Genomic DNA, 19,263 nt, shown 5'->3' on the forward strand with positions numbered 1-19,263 from the left:
ATTTCAAATGACTGCCAGCTGATATTTGTTAACTCACACTTGTTTACAAAAAGAAAAAAATTTACCACGAATTTAAAAAAATACGATGTTAACTCATTTTTTATTGGACTTTGATATTTATAATTTCGGTTTCCTCTTAAATGAAAATCATCTGGAAGAAACAAATTGATTTTATTCAGAAAAGTTATTATAAGTATTAAAAGTTGTGACCATCCCAAGAACCTTGATACGTAAATTTAATATTTTTCAAAAAGTGAGTTAATCTATGTGCACCGAGCGACTAATTTAATGAGAAAAGGGGCATTGTTTAAATGTCGCAAAATTGTGCCAGTTTCAGGAAATAAATAACGCAACAGCCCTTAATCCTGAATTTTCAATTGTTTTTGATAAGTAACATAAAGTTGACTTATCAGCTGTTTACGTACACATTTCACTGTTTTCATAACTTCTGTGACAATTTTTTTCAATTAATATTTTCATAACTTGTTCTCCATTAGGTCAAAAGAGGATAAACACTTTTGTTGATTTAAATTATAATGATAATCATTCTACATTAAAAATTTCAATGTTTCATCGGCTGCCATATTTTTGGTAGGTAATTATTTTGAATTGTAACTAACATATTTTTTAGCATACTTTAAGGAGAACTCATTATATTTTGATGCAAAAGCAGGGTTGTATCTGAAATTATCTCGATTTAGCATAGGATTTCCAGCAAATCGAGATATTGAGTGGATTTAATTTTTAGTGGTAAATCGAGGTAAATTGATCTCCATTTAGCTATTTATATATCACAATACAAGTTGTTGTCTAAACGCGCCTTTTTACAATGCATACAAATAACAATATCCTCAAATATATTTTTGACAGTGCACTCCCTTCATACGTTGTTATTCATGGTATACAAATCAGCTGATTTTGCTTAACGCATTTACTGTACCCTAATTCATGGCTTGTCTGCTATCCAACGAACTTTGAGTTTTTACCTGTCATTCGGCAAACTCTGTATAAGAAGGTGTTCAGCTCGGTCTTGTGGAGGACGGTGACTGTGTTTAATTCCAGTGATTAACAAAACCTATTAAGGCCAATACGTAAAAATGGAGGTATGTAACTGATGATTACAGAAATTAAGTCATTCATATTTTATTAACGTGATGTTTCTTTCATAGATTGAAATAGTTAATGCAAAAACCCTAAAGCCCTATGGAAAAATGTCTGTTTCTGCTGAAACAGATATGTCCTACTTGCGGCAACTTATTCACAACAAATTCAAGCAAACCCCCTCGGCTGATAGACAATCGTTGCGTTTGGAACCCAAGGGCAAGGCAGTCAAAGACACTGAGACTTTGAGAACCCTTAAAGTTCAAGCCGGTGATAAGGTGTACGTAAAGGATTTGGGACCACAAATTGGTTGGAAAACGGTGTTTTTGGCCGAATATGCTGGCCCTCTAATAGTATATTTGATTTTCTATACACGTCCCGAATTGGTTTATGGTAAAAACGCAACAGAGCCAATTTCTCTAACCACCCAGTAAGTTAATGTTTTCGATAATGATATTTAAAAAAAATGTATGTATGCTCTCATATCAGTGATAAAGTGTGTTGCTGGTGATTGCCAAATACATAGATTAGATTCGATTCCATAACTTTCCCTTAAAAGTATGCACTTTTTTCAAATCAAATTATTAATATTTAAAATCTGAGAAAGTTGTGGAACAACACATATGAACTAATCGCTCGCACGTACACATACACATACAAAGCAACTCAATATTAATAACATTGATAGCCATAACAAACGGTGAAGAAATGCCTAACCTAGTTTGACCCCAGCAAACGTCGACGTTTGGCATTGCAATAGCTGCGCTATTGAGCGTTTTACTAAATTTTGTTGTACCTCGAACTTGAATTTGTATAATTTTTGCATAATTTAGGGTGACGAAAAAATAAAACTATGACAAAAGTTTTCGATTTTATTTTATATTCGGTATATAGTTTATTGTTATTCATATATGTGAGTGTGTATGTTTGTGTCTCAACTAATTTTATTTCTTTTTGTTTTGTAGTATTGCTGCTATTTGCTACACAGTCCATTATGTGAAGCGATTATTGGAAACCATCTTCGTTCATCGATTCTCTCACTCCACTATGCCCTTGCGTAACCTGTTCAAAAATTGCTCATACTATTGGGGATTTACCGCATATGTTTCGTATCACGTCAATCATCCATTTTTCACATCTCCCTGTATGTTGCAAGTTTGGGCCGCTCTGGCTTTGTTTGCGGTAAGTTATTGTCACACGTTACACCTAGCACTTTTGGGTAAATATTTATTGTAAATTAGAATTGCTAACAATGGAATGCTCAGGAATTTAATATATGTATTGACTTAAAATATTTAGTCTTACAACAAGCAATCAATGCAGGGTTAAAGTTCACTGACAACATTTTTTTAATTATCACTTTTTAAACAAATTTGGAAAAGATAACAGCACTCAAGGAATAGTTTTTTGACGAAAGGTATATAACAATAGACAAACATTTTGGAATGTTCAATGAAATTTTATACTTTGGAACATAGGGGATATAAACACAATAACTGACCTTCGCAATTTTTGATTTAAAATTACATTCAAAAATTTAATTTAATCTTTTATTTTGATAATTTTTTTTGTGTTTTTTATTTATTTATTTTTTTTTTTTTTGAGTTTTCCAATATGATAAATTCTACTTTGTCTACTTGTGTTTATATGATTATTTCCAGTTCTAGAAAAAAAAACATATAAATAAGGCAATACCACTATATTTTTAAAGAATAATTATTCGGACTTTGAAATGAATAAGACTTGTAAATTATTTAAGGCAATGTGTTATACTGTATTTTAATTAGCAACAAGTGATTTTGTTATTGTTTTCTTCATTGCTGCTTTTAACTAAGTCAAGAAATTTGCTGTACTGTAAATTATAATTAATGATATATTCTGTTTTTTTACAGTTCTGTGAATTGGGCAACTTTTCCGTTCACATTGCTTTGCGTAACTTGAGACCACCAGGCACAAAGGTGCGTAAGATTCCCGTTCCCGATGGCAATCCATTAACAAATTTGTTCCAGTAAGTATTCATTGAACACCAACATATTCTAAAGACGCATCACAAACTGATTCTATTTTTATTTTACTTCACAGCTTGGTTTCTTGCCCCAACTACACCTATGAAATTGGTGCTTGGATTTCATTCTCCATTATGACATCGTGTTTGCCCGCTCTCTTGTTCGCCTTTGCCGGCGCCTTCCAAATGACCGTTTGGGCCTTGGGTAAACATCGCAACTACAGAAAAGAATTCAAAGATTATCCCAAACAAAGACGTGCAATTTTCCCCTTCATTTTGTAAATTAATTTCATTTTCCATGAGAGAAAGGAAGTTTAGCATTTTGATCTTCTGTCATTAAGTATATCGTGTATCTTCCCTGCACAATTTAAATTGACACATATTCCATATAAGATCTAGTTATTTAGAACAATTATTTCATTTTTATATGTACTGCGACGAGCATAGATTCCAAAAATTAGACATACAACGTGGTTTGTATTGGGTTGATACATTATCATCTCCAAAAAATAAAGAAAATCGATTATATATTAATGTATGTGTCTGCATTCACTATCTAATGTCATATTTACATATTATGTATGTAATTAAATAGAAATAATAATAAAGGAAAAAAATGGTTTTGAGAAGATAAAAAATATAATTCGAACTTTTTTTGTTAAGCAAAGTTGGTGGATATAAGACTTTTTCAAATAACCCCAAAACTCGCGCGATTTTAGTTATTTTACCCTCGTGGTGGAATATATGATAGTTTGGGCCTGCCGAGTTTAACGTGGCTTTAAAACAAACATTTTCAAGGAATAACGGAGATATCGGATTCTGAGACAAAATTGTTCAAGTATTAAAGATTTTGTGATTATTTGTTTATATTAGAATGCAAATATTTACAAATAATCACAAAATCTTTAATACTTGAACAGTTTTGTATCAGAATCCGATATCTCCGTTATTCCTTGAAAATGTTTGTTTTAAAGCCACGCTAATAGCACGTTTTTTTTAGAAATGTAAAATGTCGTTAAACTCGGCAGGCCCGAACTGAATATATTTATTTTGGGAAGGCATTGTCGAATTGTGCTAGACATGTATCTCGATATTCGAATATTATCACACTAGATGGCGTAAATGTGGAAAGCTTGTCTCAGGTTATGTAACGTTAACATCCACTGATTGTTGTTGTAGCTGAAAAAAACTCGGGTCGTTTCGGATCGTAGACTCCTCTGTCGTGGAAACGATATCCAATGGTGGTTGTTTAGGGTGATATATTGTCGGTTCCGTCACCCTATACGGGCTTTTGTTATAAACGCAGCCAATTTCATGTCTATTTCATTCATAATTAGCCAGTCGAAAATTATTCAATGCATACCACAGTAAATTTGCTTTCTTTATTAAGTTCAACACAATACAGCACACTACATTAATATTTGACACATTCAACCTGTAACGCTTGGTGAGAAATGGTAATATTTCTTTTCTTTTGTGGATAACCGCCTAATGCCGGTGATAATTTGAATGTCGTTCTAATCAATGGTTTTAATTAACAATAGAAGAAAAAGTAAACATTTTATGCCTAACAACCCGTACGCAGTAGCTAATAATGACGAAAATAATACACAAACAAAATAGCGGTAAGATAAGTATGTATTTCAAAATGATAGTGGAGGAAAATGCTGAATGGATTTGTCAAATTCGAAATAGTATTTATTCAACAGTCATTGCGATTGATTGATACCGTTTGGTAGTTAAGAAAAAAGAAACAAAATAACACTTTGGCGACTTACGATAATAGATAATGATAATGGAATATTTGTTTGTAATTAGAACTGCAGTAAGTATTTTTTTATTTTCATTTATTGTAACAGAAATTAAAAATTATTTTATAGTTACTATTTTTTGCATTGGTTTTATTATACCTAAATAATTGCCTGGTGGCTGCTGTTTGTAATGAGTGCCAGGAAAATAATGTGGCCTGTGTAAATGAAACGTCTTATCATTTTTGTTTTGGTGGTAGGTGGCAAATTTTGTCAGAGCTTTTTTGCCACTAAACAATAAACCATTGTAAATTGTTTTTAATATTTTTAGCAAACATACCAAATACTGAACAATTGTTCACATGCCCAGACGGTTTAGTTTGTACCCACCTACCGAATATATGTTTCCAACGTAATACTTTGCCAGCCAGTTGCGGAGATACATCTAGCTGTGGTATATGTAATTCTAATCAAGTATTTGCGTGTACTTCGCGTACAACATTTGCATTTTGTTTTGGAGCCACAATACCATCGGATGTAGTGGGCAGTTGTCCGACAGGAATGATATGCGATGCTTCCAGTTCAGACTTTTGTGTTCGAGAATTAAAGGTATTTAGTTGTTGTTTTAAAATAAATATTTTGTTCATCAATAATTTTCAATTAATCACGCTCTTATTTTTAGCCAACGTCTATTGTTTGCGATTTGACGGAACCAATTGATATTAGAAATTTATATCAATAAATAAAAGTTATATAAAAATTACAACTAGTGTTTTTAATGTTTTCATAAAAAATAGAAGAACTGTGTTAATTGAACCTTTACATGTATTTTTATGCGTGCGTTATAATATCCATTTTTGAACGTTTGTTCAATTCCGTCCAGTCAAACTACAAAACGCAATTATTAACAAAGTCTATTTTCGAATCGATACATATTTTCTAATGCAATTGGTATAATTTGAACACCACAACGATTTACATAGCGAAAAGCGATCTGGACATACTCTAAAATATTTGTCCGTGAGAGGAACTGTTGCTCAGTTAGTAGTAGGTGAATAAACTATCAAATGGTTTTTACTGCAGAAAAGTAATAATAAGTAAAATTGATTCTCTCCAGAATAGGAGTACTATTCAGTAATAGGGTTGTTAATGGCTGAATATTTTCTGTAAGAAGCTAGCGTAGACATAGTGATCTTCTATTTGATGACATGAGGGAAATCTTTACGAAGAGGCACTAATAATCATACGAAGTCTTAGTTGTTTTCTATACGATGACATAGTGGTTTTCTAAAAGGTCATCTTTATAAAGATCTAGTGGTCTGTCTTTTATAAGAATACCTATTCGTCTACAAATATATACATTTTGAAGACCAATAGAAATACTTCATAAATAGAACGTAAACGGTGTCAGAAACGATCCTTTAGGTGAAGTTCATATTGTTTTTTGGGGGCGAGATGCGATTCCTGCTCAAGAGACTCACATATTGGACAAGAAACATTTAATGATTGCGACAGCTGAGCCATTTGCTGTAAGAGATCCTGGGAAGCACAATGATAAAGAACTACAGAATGGGTATGGCGTACCCTTTAAATTTAAACAAAAAATAAATACTTATTTGAAAAACTAATTATATTTATTGGTCTTAAATAGAATGTAATAAATATTGGTCTGTTCCCTTACTGCAAGAATATACTACTTTTTACTACGACAACAAATTTTCCTTTATGATATCTGAAAAAATATTAAAAACTAGTAGATTCTTGCAGTACCCGAACATACCATATAGAATGTATTTGCTTAGGCATAAAAATGGAGAAACTACACTTTAAAAAAGTTTTGATTTGGGATTTTTGTATGAGCTACTTGTTTCTATATATAAAAAATGTAATCATAATAGTATACACGGTAACTTCAAAACTTAAAATTAATGTAAAAAAAGCTCTGAACATGATGAGTTGTTGATCGGATGTAAGATAATATACAATCTATTCAGCCAGTCTCGAATTTATCATAATAGACGGTACTAAATAAACCGATTGGCATGTTGTTTATAAATACATATCTAAATGTAATGATGCATTCCTTCCTTACATTATCATAGATCTTCCTCGTCATCCAATTGTACAGACTGACTAAGCCAAGTTTTCGCATCTCGCAAACCGGGTAAACGAAAACGCCATTCATCTGTAAAGTACTTATAGACATTTTCACCCAAACGTAAGATATCCACGGCCACTTGTCGTTCATCTGTTTTCCATTCTCTATCGGAATTTCCAAACATTTCCATACGTAACAAGGCCATCATTGAAGAGCTGATATAACGTTTAATACCGTTGAACAGTTGAGCCTTGGTTAATGTGCTGGCAGATGGAGTAGTTGGTGGTTTAGCCACTGCGGGCGGCTGTGAATCTGTAGTGGTAATAGTTGAAACCTGATTTTGCAATTGATTTTCCAATTTTGTGCAATCCTCTTTTAGTTTGATATTGAATTTTTGCAACTCTTCATGGCTTTTTAGTAAAAGTTGATATTTTACATCCAACTCATCGTGTTTTTGTTTCAACCCTTGCTCTAAAAGTTCATTTCGAAGTTGTTTTTCAATCAATTGCCTATTTCTAGTCTGTGAATTCTCCAGGTCTTTTGTTACACTTTCAAGATTATGTTTAGTTTCCATTAATTCAGTTCTTGCCGTTTCCAAATCATCCTGCAATGATTTGATACGTTCCAATAGCTTATTTTCCTTTGATACATATTTAGCTCTTTCATTTTCCATTTGTTGTTCATATTGTTCTTTTAGTTTTCCCGCCGAGACTTGAGATAACTTTTGAATATTTTCTATTTTCTTTTTGTTCTTTGCATTCTCTTTTTCCATAAAATCTAAATTAGTTCTTAAGGATTCGATTTCATCGCAATATCTAGCGTTTTTATTTTCAATTTCTTGTTCGTATTTCTCCTTTAGTTTGCGATTTTCTTCTTCGAAAGAATTCCAGTTCTTCCTTTAATGTGGCATTTTCTTTTTTGATTAGATTCAACTCCAGGTGCAAATTATTAAATATTTCATCATTGGCTTTGACAGTCGCTGATGAATTGTTTGTTTCCGCCTCTTCCTCCCCACAGACATTTGTTAAAACTATTTTATCTGCTGTGTCATTTGTAGAAATATTTTGAAATTCCTGTGGATTTTTGAAAGCTTCATCATCACTTGATTGAACTTCAATGAATTCAAAATCCCCATCATTGTTGGTTTCGGCAATATTATACGATTCATGTTCAATCCACACATTACCATCAGCCCCAATTATTTGATGGTTAATAATTGTGGGAGATTCTAGTTCAATGATTGTTCCCTGAGGTAATGGCACTTGATCAATTCTGATCTTCTTGCTACAACTGGGCTCAACTTCTTCATCATTTCTTACAACTTTCAGCGGCCTCTTAATAAGTGAACGGTTAAGGGTTACAGGACTTGTTGATATATTACTCTCAAACTCGTTCTCAGTTACTTTTGCAAACATATCTCCATTTAAGACTTTGATTTCATCACAATCGACGGGGTTTTCAAGTTCCCTCAACTTTTCCAAAACGCTTTCGTCGTTTTCCAAACCTAAGGTACAATCGAATCCCTCGGGTGGTATTAAATGTTTCATTTGTGTTTCCGGCAGAGTTACTAGAACACCATTTTCCAAATCCAGCTCATAATCTAATGCCTTATCCTTGGAGAGACGGGAAATTGTCGGAACAGCTCTTTGTGACAAACGATCTTTTTTATAATTCATAAAGCACTCATCCCGAAAATGCCTGGCACAAACGATGACGTTTTTCTGTTTCGAAGCGGGATATTCCAACATATATTCTAATTTTCCGTATGCGATCCATTGCTTGCTGCGTTCTGCGTCCTTAAGAGGAACGTGAAAGAAATGAATTCGCGGTTGTTTATAGCTATTTACTCGGCAATGACGAAAGAAACAACGACAACCGCCCATAATGAGGTTTAGGCTTTTTTATAGATGTTTGTTTTATTCCGAAAATAATCCGCGGTATCGTAAAGAAATCCTTAGATTTGGTCTGAGGACCTTCAGCTTGTTGTTTATAAACAATAGGGATCTAAAAACAGATTTCTGACCTGTTGTTTGAAATTTATCAATATTATAAACAAGGTTTAGACGAACTCCATAAAATATATTTTATATAGACACAAAGCGACGAGATTTCAATTTTTAATTTCATGGCATAAATGTCATATAGAATCCACCAGATTTATTACGAGGATTTGCATACGCTATTTAATTGATACTGAATTTTGTAAATCTATATATAGGGGAGAGGGGGGCACCTTTGAACGTGGGGCAGCTTTGAACAGCGCTCATAAAATCTTGGTTTAATATTTTTCCGACCCGCAACCACATTTTTGTATATGGCAATCCTGTTCTCTATATGCGTAAACCACTTTGGCTTGCTTTTTCAGTTGTCGAAAAATTGTGCATGGGTGACCATGTTTTCTCAGTGTAATTGTAAACTTTTATTCATTTGGTTTTAAGGGCGCAGGAAGAATTCTATGATAGTTTTCTTTCGTCAAACAAATTTTTTGCATTCCAACAATCATTTCAAACATAACTAATGTAATTTCTTTCATATATATTTATTACAAAAAAAGTTATTTTAAATTTCCGTAAAATGCCATGGGTGGGGCAACTTTGAACATGCCCATTAAACTCGAGTAAAAAAGGAGTTTTTAACATTTGGCTTCGATTTCTCAAAATTTCAAATGGGTTAATATGATTACGAAATTAACTGTATTTTTCACCATATTAATTTTTGTTTTTAAGTCATTTTATGTTTTAATAACTTTTGATGTAAATTTTTTAAATTTTGAACATTTTTATATATTTTTTAATGAATTAATGCATTTCTGATATTTGCGATTGCCCCTGAATTAAACAAATGTTAATAAATGAAATACAACCAACCGCATCTCTGTGCGATGGTTGTTGACCGGCCAGCAAAAAGAAAATGAACCGGATATACCGGCCGCCAGATAAAACTGATGAGTTTCGGTGTTGCCACTGCGAATTGTAGTTAGTGGAGACGGAGCGCAAAATACAACCTTGGGAGGGTTTGTAGGTTGGCTAAGTGGGGTAAAGACGAAGGAATAATAAATGTCGCAAACCAAAGGAAACAAAAAAAGAGGGAAAATTATGCGTCTGTAGAAGGTTATAAAAGGGACTGAAAGGAAAAAAACCTTTCAATTCTAAACCGTGTTTTATAACCTTCCACATTAAAAATCGAAAAAGCGACCAAAAACCAAAAGTACAAAAGGATTACCAAAAACAAAATAAAACAAAGTTTTTTTTATATTTTATATTTCAATTTTATTTGTATGTGTGTGTGTGCGGGAATTTGTTTATATCTACGTAAGTGGCAATTTCAACGATAACGTATGTGGACGTAGAGTTAATGTTGTGTTTTTTATGTTCTTTTATGTGTTTAGAAAACCAAAGGCACACTGCTAAAAATTTGATGTCTGGCCTCCTCATTCCATTGCAAAAAAAGGGGGCCAGTGAAAATTATTTTGGGATATAATTGCCGGATCCCCAAAATACCGCCAAAGAGGTCCACAAAAGAGCCTAAAATCCCCTGTTGTACCAACTGCCAACATTACACCAGGCAGAAGAGTCGGGATTAGTTAAATAAGGCAAGCCTTGGATGAAGGTAACAAAGAGTATATATATTTGAAGTCCATTTGGTCCATTTTTGTGTGGAACACAGCTTTTAAGCCAAAAACGCCGGTTTTACCTGAAAGATATAAAGAAAATGAGTTAATTTTTTTATATTTAAAATTTCTATATATAAAACTATTATAAAAATTTAATTTTACTATGAATATTTTAAGTGTTTAGTTTAAGTTGTGTTGTATTGTTTGTATGTGTTCAATTTTTATATTGTAAGGATTATTAATGCTAAAAAAAGCGTGAGAGTAGGGTTGCCCTAAAATACCCAAAAGTTTAAAGTGTACAAAAAAGGCTGTAATTAAAGTCAGATAATAATCCCACTAACGGAGCTCTCTTAGGCAGGGTGTAATAAATAGTCTAATTGCCAATAGGTGAAACTAAGAGGTAAAATCAGGGTAATCTGAGAGAATTGTCTCATGAAATTAGTGTTAGTAATCTAAGGTTTATGTTTGATTGTTTTCTTTTTTTGTTAGAATTTTAACACTAGATAGCCGAAGGCAGTCATTTTGACGTTTTTTCAATTTCAAGTACAAAAACAATTGTGTATATTATGACCCAGCTTTTTAAAATTTGGTGACTTTTTGTACCACATAGAACTACGTTTATTAATCATAGTAGCTGCTTCCTCCCCTCTTTCATTCCCCGTATTCACATGTGCTATACCTATATAGCCTAAAAGCGGTCATTTTGACTTTTTGTGAAATATTAAATAATCAAACTACTTTTATTATTGTATAAAATAAATTTCTTATATGACAAGATCACTACAACAACATCGAACACCCTTTGATACTCTAGAAACAAAAACGAACACACAAATCGGGAAAAAAAAATTTTATATTTCCAGTCGATTTCACTCTTAGAGTAAAGACTTCCTCTTTTTTTAATATTTTGTCCGCGTTCTTATTTTTCATAAAGGGAAACTCGAGAGCCCTCCCCCATAAAACAAATAATAACAACGTTTTGTATGATTGTAAATAATGTAAAAAATATTAATAAATAAGTTTAAAAAATTTTCTTTACAAAATAAAATTTTTTTCAGAATGAAGTCATTTTGACCGATTTTAGGCAATATAGGTATATACAAAATTCCCGTCTTTCTAGTGTTAAGTCAACTATGTTAATAAATGTAACGTGAATGTTAAGAGTTTAAAAGTGAAGTGCTAAATTTATTAGAAAGAGGGGGAAATTAGTGCAAGTCATCATGTGGTAAGTGTGGAGGATCAGGGGCCCTTATGAATGATATAAATTTTGGATTTTAAGGGTCAAGGTTGGGTGGGCCCTGTGTGGAAGCAGAAACACCAAGCTTCCTTGTTGATGGTGTATCGTGTTTCTTTTTTTGTAAGTGTAGTGTTTCTATGTTTTGTGTATCAGTTCCAAATATTTACTTGTTTGTCCCCTCGGGCTGATGGATAAGGGTTGAGAACCTCCCCAAAGATGGCTGCTGAGCTAGCTGGCCTTAAAACCACAGCGCCACAGTAGGTGGTACATAACAGTATGGCGCCCAAATAAAAAAAATCAATAAATTAAGAAAATCAGAGCGATAACAGCTATGCTCAAAGCAATAGACCAAATACCATGCAGTAAAAACAAAACGAAATATCGCCTTTTCTTTAAAACTATCTTATATTGCCAACTCGTTTTTAGTATTAATTCGGGATAATGTGCAATATTTAGAATAGATTTAAGAGAAAAGTAGGATTTTCGTTCCAATTATAGGGTCAGGTGCAATAACTTTGTTCGTGTAATGTAACAATGTATGTATTGTCTATATGACCAGTTAATTTTTGTGTTTGTTAGAGTAGATTCAATAGTTAGGTTAGCAAAGGGATAAGTGCAATAGCGACTGAGAAGACGAAAATCACAGTCAGCATTGATTCTGAAACCCTGTTCACGAGATCTTTTTTTGTAACGTTTATGTCTCAAAAACTGCCGTGATGTTGACCTCACCAGAATTTATGTTTTGTTTTATGTCCAAGTAAAGTTTTAAAATGGTGAAAATTGATAATGAAAACTATGTCTTTCGTGGCCTAAATGCTGCGAACTGCTTTGCTTCATAATATCCTTCCGCAGATCTTTTATTTTGCCAAAATTGCGAAGTAAATGCGCGGTTTTCGCCGTTTAAAATTTTATTGAAAATTTATATGTTTAGTCTCGTCCTACAATACACATCAACAACCAAATCAGGACACATAATATTGTTAAAAATAAGAAAAAGAACAAAATCCACACACTTATCTCATGATAGCTGAAAAAGCACTCAAGCCCCTCTCTAATACTGAATAAATTAATCGTTTATAATATTGTGTCTAGTGTCTAAAATAATAGGTACTTTGTATGTTTTCTATGTTGTCAATTAATTTAACGTTTTTTTTAACAATTTTATAAAGTAGACTAACAAATTTAATCTAATAAACTAATTTATATTTAATATTTGTAAGCGTACGTTATAAGATTTTATTATTCTGCCAAGATTTTTATTAAACAAAATTCGATATACAAATTCCACACATTTCACATTATTTACTTTTTCAATGAGCGAAAACGTTTCAGGAAAAAGACGCAGTAAAAGAAATAGATCCTTAGCCTTTGACCTAAGTAGAACCTCATTTCACTCACCGAAACCCAAATACAAAAAGAAGGGAGTAGGAAATAGAATGGATAATCCAGACACAAATAGGGACTCGACAATAAGGGATTTGTCGGGAACCATAAATAACCCAACTGCTAGCACCAGCGCCAATGCTCGGTTGCAACAAAGTAATCCTCTACCCGAAGTTCAAACACAACAGTCTTATCATGTAGACCAAGTCGTTAGAGGGATGGTACAAGAAAGTATTAATGAGGCCAGATTGAATCTGACCACATTAGTATCAGAAAGCGTCAGTAGGGAAATGGGAAAGGTATATGCGGTCATAAATAAATTGAATGAAACGGTAGCCAGGTTGTCAATCGAAGGACGTAACACCCCCCCAAACCCTCAGCCAAGTAACTTTCAACCAACTATTCCACCACCAAACAGAGAGACATCGGCGGCAGGGTTAAATCGTAGAAATACAGTAACCCCGTCTATAAGTGCGAATGGTACGCAAGGCATTAGAGTAGAACGCTTCGGCCTAAATTTTTCCGGAAAACCCAACACCCTATCCGTAGAAGACTTTATATATAGGCTTGAATATTTCCAACAACACTATGGATTAGCCTGGGAAGAAATATTGAATGAATTCCACATCCTCGTGTCTGGACCAGCCTACGAATGGTTTTGGCTCCAGCAGAGGACTCATTTTATTACCACTTGGGATTCATTAAAATTCGCTCTAATTGAGAGGTTCAAAACCAGAAGAACCTGTTTTGAAGAAATGCGTGATTTGTTGGAACGCAAACAGACAGCGAATGAATCAATTGATGCATTCTTCCATGATATAAATCTCATGCGTTCTAAATTGGAGAGGCCAGTTTCCGAACTAGAGATGATCTCTCTCGTGAAAAAGAATTTACGAAAAAATCTGTCTACCATCGTGTATTCGATGCCGGTATCCTCTCTAGAACAACTCCGAGTAGAATGTCTGGAAATCGAGAGAACGTTTTTCCGTCGGGATCCCATTTCATTTCCACCTCAGCCTTTCCAAAATAAACCCATGAGGGTCAATGCTGTACAGGAGGAGGAAGTCGAACCATATTCGGCAATTGAAGGTCCAGAGGAAGTCATAGATGTGTCAGCCATAAACCAGCCTATTATCTGCTGGAACTGCCAAAAACAGGGACATGGATTTAGGGACTGCCCATCCACCCAAAGGGGTTATTTCTGTTTCAAATGTGGTAAACAAAATACCATTACCCCGAAATGTCAAAACTGCAAAACGGGAAACGTGAAGAGGAACTTGATTGCTGCGGGGAATCAACGTTCAACCGAACAACCCGCGAATCAAGCCCCACAGGAAATGTAAAAGAAAATGCGAACAAAGCAGATTATTCGGGTATCCGTCATTACCTTCCACTTCACATTAGGCAGGAAAATTACGAGAAAATTAGGTCGGAAATATTTGATTCGGAGAACAGGCAAGAAAGTACAAAAAGTAAAACAAATCAAAATGCCAATACAAAGAAAGGTTTGAAAAATCAAAATAGAATAATGAAAATGAGGAAGAAAACTAAGGAAAATAAGAAGGAAAAACAGTCTATAGTTGAAGCTATAATTCGTAGTGAATCTTCAACAGATCCAAGACCGTATGCCACTGTAACAATAGAAGGAAAACAATTAAAAGGCTTATTAGATTCAGGTGCAACGGTGTGCATATTGGGAAAACATTGTCGCGAAATAGTAGAAGAGTTAAATATAAACATTGATCCATGTCCTTCTAACTTAAGCACTGCATCAGGGAAATTACATAGAATACTAGGCAAAATAGAGGTAAATGTAGAGTATAAGAATACTAGCAAGCGGATGAAGCTATTTTTATGTCCTGATCTTGAGCAAGATTTATATTTAGGAGCTGATTTCTGGAAATTGTTTGAGATTGCGCCGGAAATATTTCCTGTCGAGGAAATTGGAATAAATCTTCAGCAAAAAATTCAAGGACAGTCCACTAATGAGAATATGAAAATGCATGATTTGTCACCAAATCAAAAACAAAGGTTAGATGAAATAGTTAAGAAGTTTCCCTCTTTTGAAAAAAATGGGTTGGGTTGTACACGATTGGAGAAACACTCTATTAAATTAATTGAAGGTGCGAATCCTGTAAAGGATAAACACTATCCTTTATCACCGGCAGTCCAAGAGATTGTGTATAAAGAAATCGACAACATGCTCGCACTAAACGTGATTGAGGAGAGTGATTCACCGTGGAGCAACCGAACGACAGTGGTCAGGAAACCAAATAAAAATAGATTTTGCCTCGATGCTAGGAAACTCAATGCCTTAACTATCAAAGATGCTTACCCATTGCAAAATATCGATGGAATTTTGAGCCGGATTGACCAGACCCATTTTATCAGTAGTGTCGACCTAAAATATGCCTTCTGGCAAATTGAGCTTGAAGAAGAGGCCAAACCATATACAGCATTTACAGTGCCAGGTCGACCACTGTATCAATTCCGGGTCATGCCCTTCGGCCTTTGCAATGCGGCTCAAAGACTCTGCAGGTTAATGGACAAGGTCATACCCGGACGCCTAAAATCTAACGTCTTTATATACCTGGACGATCTACTAATCATATCGGAAGATTTTGAAAAACATTTAAAACTGTTAGATGAAGTTGCGGAATGTCTGCAAAGAGCTAACTTAACGATTGGCTTAGGAAAATCCCTATTTTGTTTTCGCGAATTGAAATACCTGGGTTTTATAATCGGCGGCGGATGCTTGAAAACCGATCCTGAAAAGGTAAGCGCGATACAAAAGATACCAATACCCAAATCTCCAAGAGAAGTGAGGAGTTTCCTCGGTACAGCCGGTTGGTACCGGAGATTTATTAAAGATTTCGCCACCATTTCAGCCGCCTTATCAGACACATTAAAAAAAGGACAGAAATTCACAATTACCCCAGAAGCTAAGCAATCCATTGAAACCCTGAAAACTGCCTTAACCACCGCACCAGTACTCCGACATCCCGATTTTAGCAGAGAATTTTACATCCAGTGCGATGCCTCTGACTATGGAATAGGTGCGGTACTTTTTCAGAAAAATGAGAACGGCGAAGAAAACCCGATTGCCTTCTACTCACAGAAGTTGAACTCATGCCAAAGAAATTACTCAGTAACTGAGAAAGAATGCCTAGCTGCAGTTTTGGCCGTGAAAAGATATCGCCCATATGTGGAAATGATGAAATTCACCATTATAACAGACCACGCCAGTCTCAAGTGGCTGATGTCACTAAAAGATTTAAGCGGCAGACTTGCGCGATGGTCACTGCAATTACAGGCCTATGATTTCTCCATAGAACATCGAAAAGGTTCTGAAAATGTGGTCGCAGATACCTTATCAAGAATGCCAATCGAGTCTGATATAGTTTTGGAAGAAATTAGCGAAAATCTTCTAGATTTCGAAACAAATGCCTTTGAGAGTGATGACTATGTCGAACTTCGCAATATTATTAATCAAAACAAAGAGAAGTTGCCAGATCTGAAGGTAGACGATGATAAAATATATATCCGCCAGAAGAATTTTGACCAAGATGTAATGGAGTTCGAGTGGAAATTATGGATTCCACAAGATATCACCTATGTTATCATTGAAAAAGCTCATAATTACGCAGAATCAGTACATGACGGAGTAGCCAAGACACTAAATCGAATAAGAACCCTGTATTACTGGCCCCAAATGACCTCGCAAGTCAGACAATATATTAAAAACTGTCAGATTTGCAAAGAAACAAAACCATCAAACCAGCACATGAACCCTACAATCGGCAATGAAGTGGTAACTCACAGACCTTTCCAAAAATTATACATAGACTTCCTAGGAAAGTATCCAAGGTCCAAAAATGGAAATGCCTATATATTTATAGTGGTCGACCACTTCACGAAATTTACCTTCTTACATGCCATGAAAGAAGCTACAGCACAAAACGTTGTTAAATTTCTGGAAGACCAAGTTTTTCATACGTTTGGTGTACCAGAAACATTACACAGCGATAATGGAAAGCAGTTTACTTCAAAAATTTTTGAACAAATGGTAACCAATTATAAAATAAACCATATCACCACAGCCTATTACTCTCCTCAATCTAACGCGTCAGAGCGAGTAAACCAGTCAGTGTTAGCAGCTATTAGAACATATGTTGAAAAAGACCATAGAGACTGGGATCTATATTTGAAAGAAATCGAACAGGCGCTAAGAACATCCGTACACTCGGCAACAGGAGTAAATCCTTTTTTCGCCCTATTTGGATTTAACATGTTCACGAATGGAACGGATTACAAATTGGCAAGGAAATTACAATCACTATCTGACCATCAAATTGAACAATTAAATAGGCACGACAAATTTGAAGTAATCAGGGAAAGGATGAGAGAAAGAATGCATCAGGCTTACCAATCAAGCGCCAATAGATACAATAGGAGGGCACGTGTAGTTAATTTCCTTCCCGGTCAGGAAGTGTACAGGAGGAACTATGTATTATCCGATTTCAAAAATAATATAAATTCAAAGTTTTGCAAAAAATTCTTAAAATGCAGAATTGTAAAACCAATCGGAAATAATATGTACGAATTAGAATCTCTACAAGGAAAGCCACTAGGAAATTTCCACGCCAAGGATATAAAAGTATGAGTTGTGCAATATCTCTGTGATATAAAAATAATAGTGCAATATAGATTAATAAATTTGTGTCGTGATCGTCCAAATTTTATTAATTTATTTTGACTATATATGATTATACAAAGAGATTATTGTCTCAATATTTATACAATAATAGAATAGGCTTAACAACTCTGTGATATAAAAATACTAGTGCAATATAGATTAATAAGTTTGTGTCGTGATCGTCCAAATTTTATTAATTTATTTTGACTATATATGATTATACTAAGAAATTGTTTATCCTTTTTCTATTTTTACAATATCCTATATAAGATTATACTACAAATTATCAATTCTACCTTTTTATTCTACCAAAAACTATTTTATTAGCCCGGCTTAATGAGACTACAGGGCGTGGGAGTTCCCCACGTTGGAAAAATTTGATCAAGTGCAAAAAAGAAACACTCCTCACCTTGAACAATTTTATCGAGATCGAGAGCAAATTCCAGAAATCAGCTAATTCAGAATAATATTTTAAATAATGCCCATAGATCAATGCTTTTTCACTCTCTTAATGTTAATGTTTAATATTCCATAAAAATATAAAAATTTTTAAATAATTTCCTAGATAAACCATTTTAAATTAAACAAAAGATATATTTATGAGTTGTTGGTATCTCAGTATGTGAGATCCTGATTGATGGAATATAATTTAACAAATGATATGAATAGAAACAAAAAAATAAGTATTTATTCTCCAGAGTAAAATCATTCACAATCATGTAATCAATTTGTCTTTCTCAGAATTCACCATTGGTTATTAAGGATGGTAATAAAACGAAATTACAAAATGCCATGTGTTTTTTTCTTTACAGAACCAAACAACCTATAATTTATCCCCAAATAACCATTAAACCACATAATGTTAATTTCAGTTAATAATTTATATTCCACAGTCAGCAGGTACACATATGTATACAACCATCATAAACATCAAACCAATAATATTGTAGATGCAGCTTCATAATAAACAGGCCAAAACATTTTTTGTTTGCATTGTAAAATGTATCAATGACACTAAAACTTAGCAAAAATTCCTCAAGGGTACGTCGCCTTCACAAAACATCCATACTAAAGCCTCCACAACATAGCGACATTAATTGAAACCATTTCACCACTTATGTGTCAAGTGCTGGTATACAATTGTTTTCTTTGGAATGAATTCAATTCAAATTATTAATCACCTTTTGCTCAAGTTGTCACTAAATGTGGTTTTAATGATTTTTTTCATTTCACACTTAATGTAAATTAGCCCAGGTAGAACAGTGATTGATGTGCCATAGACATTGATTCAAAACACAACAAATGTAAACAATCCAAAAAAATCATTTTTAATAAAATAGCCATATTCATTTTCATTAAATGTTACTTATTTTTCTTTCTTT

The 19,263-nt window shown here is 33.9% G+C and overlaps 3 protein-coding genes across 3 annotated transcripts; 2 read left to right on the top strand and 1 right to left on the bottom strand.

Moving 5' to 3' along the window:
- Positions 1-1,051: 1,051 nt before the first annotated feature.
- LOC133331228 (very-long-chain enoyl-CoA reductase) lies at positions 1,052-3,397 on the top strand. Its single transcript, XM_061539629.1, has 5 exons — positions 1,052-1,103; positions 1,170-1,531; positions 2,067-2,283; positions 2,994-3,109; positions 3,184-3,397. The coding sequence occupies exons 1-5, from the start codon at positions 1,098-1,100 to the stop codon at positions 3,386-3,388; spliced, it is 906 nt and encodes a 301-aa protein (XP_061395613.1). The 5' UTR covers positions 1,052-1,097; the 3' UTR covers positions 3,389-3,397.
- A 1,498-nt stretch (positions 3,398-4,895) lies between these two features.
- Positions 4,896-5,596, top strand: LOC133331222 (uncharacterized). Its single transcript, XM_061539623.1, has 4 exons — positions 4,896-4,931; positions 4,987-5,110; positions 5,186-5,463; positions 5,537-5,596. Exons 1-4 carry the CDS (start codon positions 4,896-4,898, stop codon positions 5,594-5,596), a joined length of 498 nt encoding a protein of 165 aa, XP_061395607.1.
- A 1,354-nt stretch (positions 5,597-6,950) lies between these two features.
- Positions 6,951-8,835, bottom strand: LOC133331223 (uncharacterized). The gene is made up of 2 exons (XM_061539624.1): positions 7,817-8,835; positions 6,951-7,767 (listed from the first exon to the last, which is right to left on the bottom strand). Exons 1-2 carry the CDS (start codon positions 8,833-8,835, stop codon positions 6,951-6,953), a joined length of 1,836 nt encoding a protein of 611 aa, XP_061395608.1.
- Positions 8,836-19,263: the final 10,428 nt, after the last annotated feature.

Source organism: Musca vetustissima, unplaced genomic scaffold, assembly GCF_032173495.1.
Source record: "Musca vetustissima isolate MV318-11 ecotype Yass unplaced genomic scaffold, APGP_CSIRO_Mvet_v1 utg67107, whole genome shotgun sequence".
In the NCBI taxonomy this organism is placed as follows: Eukaryota; Metazoa; Arthropoda; class Insecta; order Diptera; family Muscidae; genus Musca; species Musca vetustissima.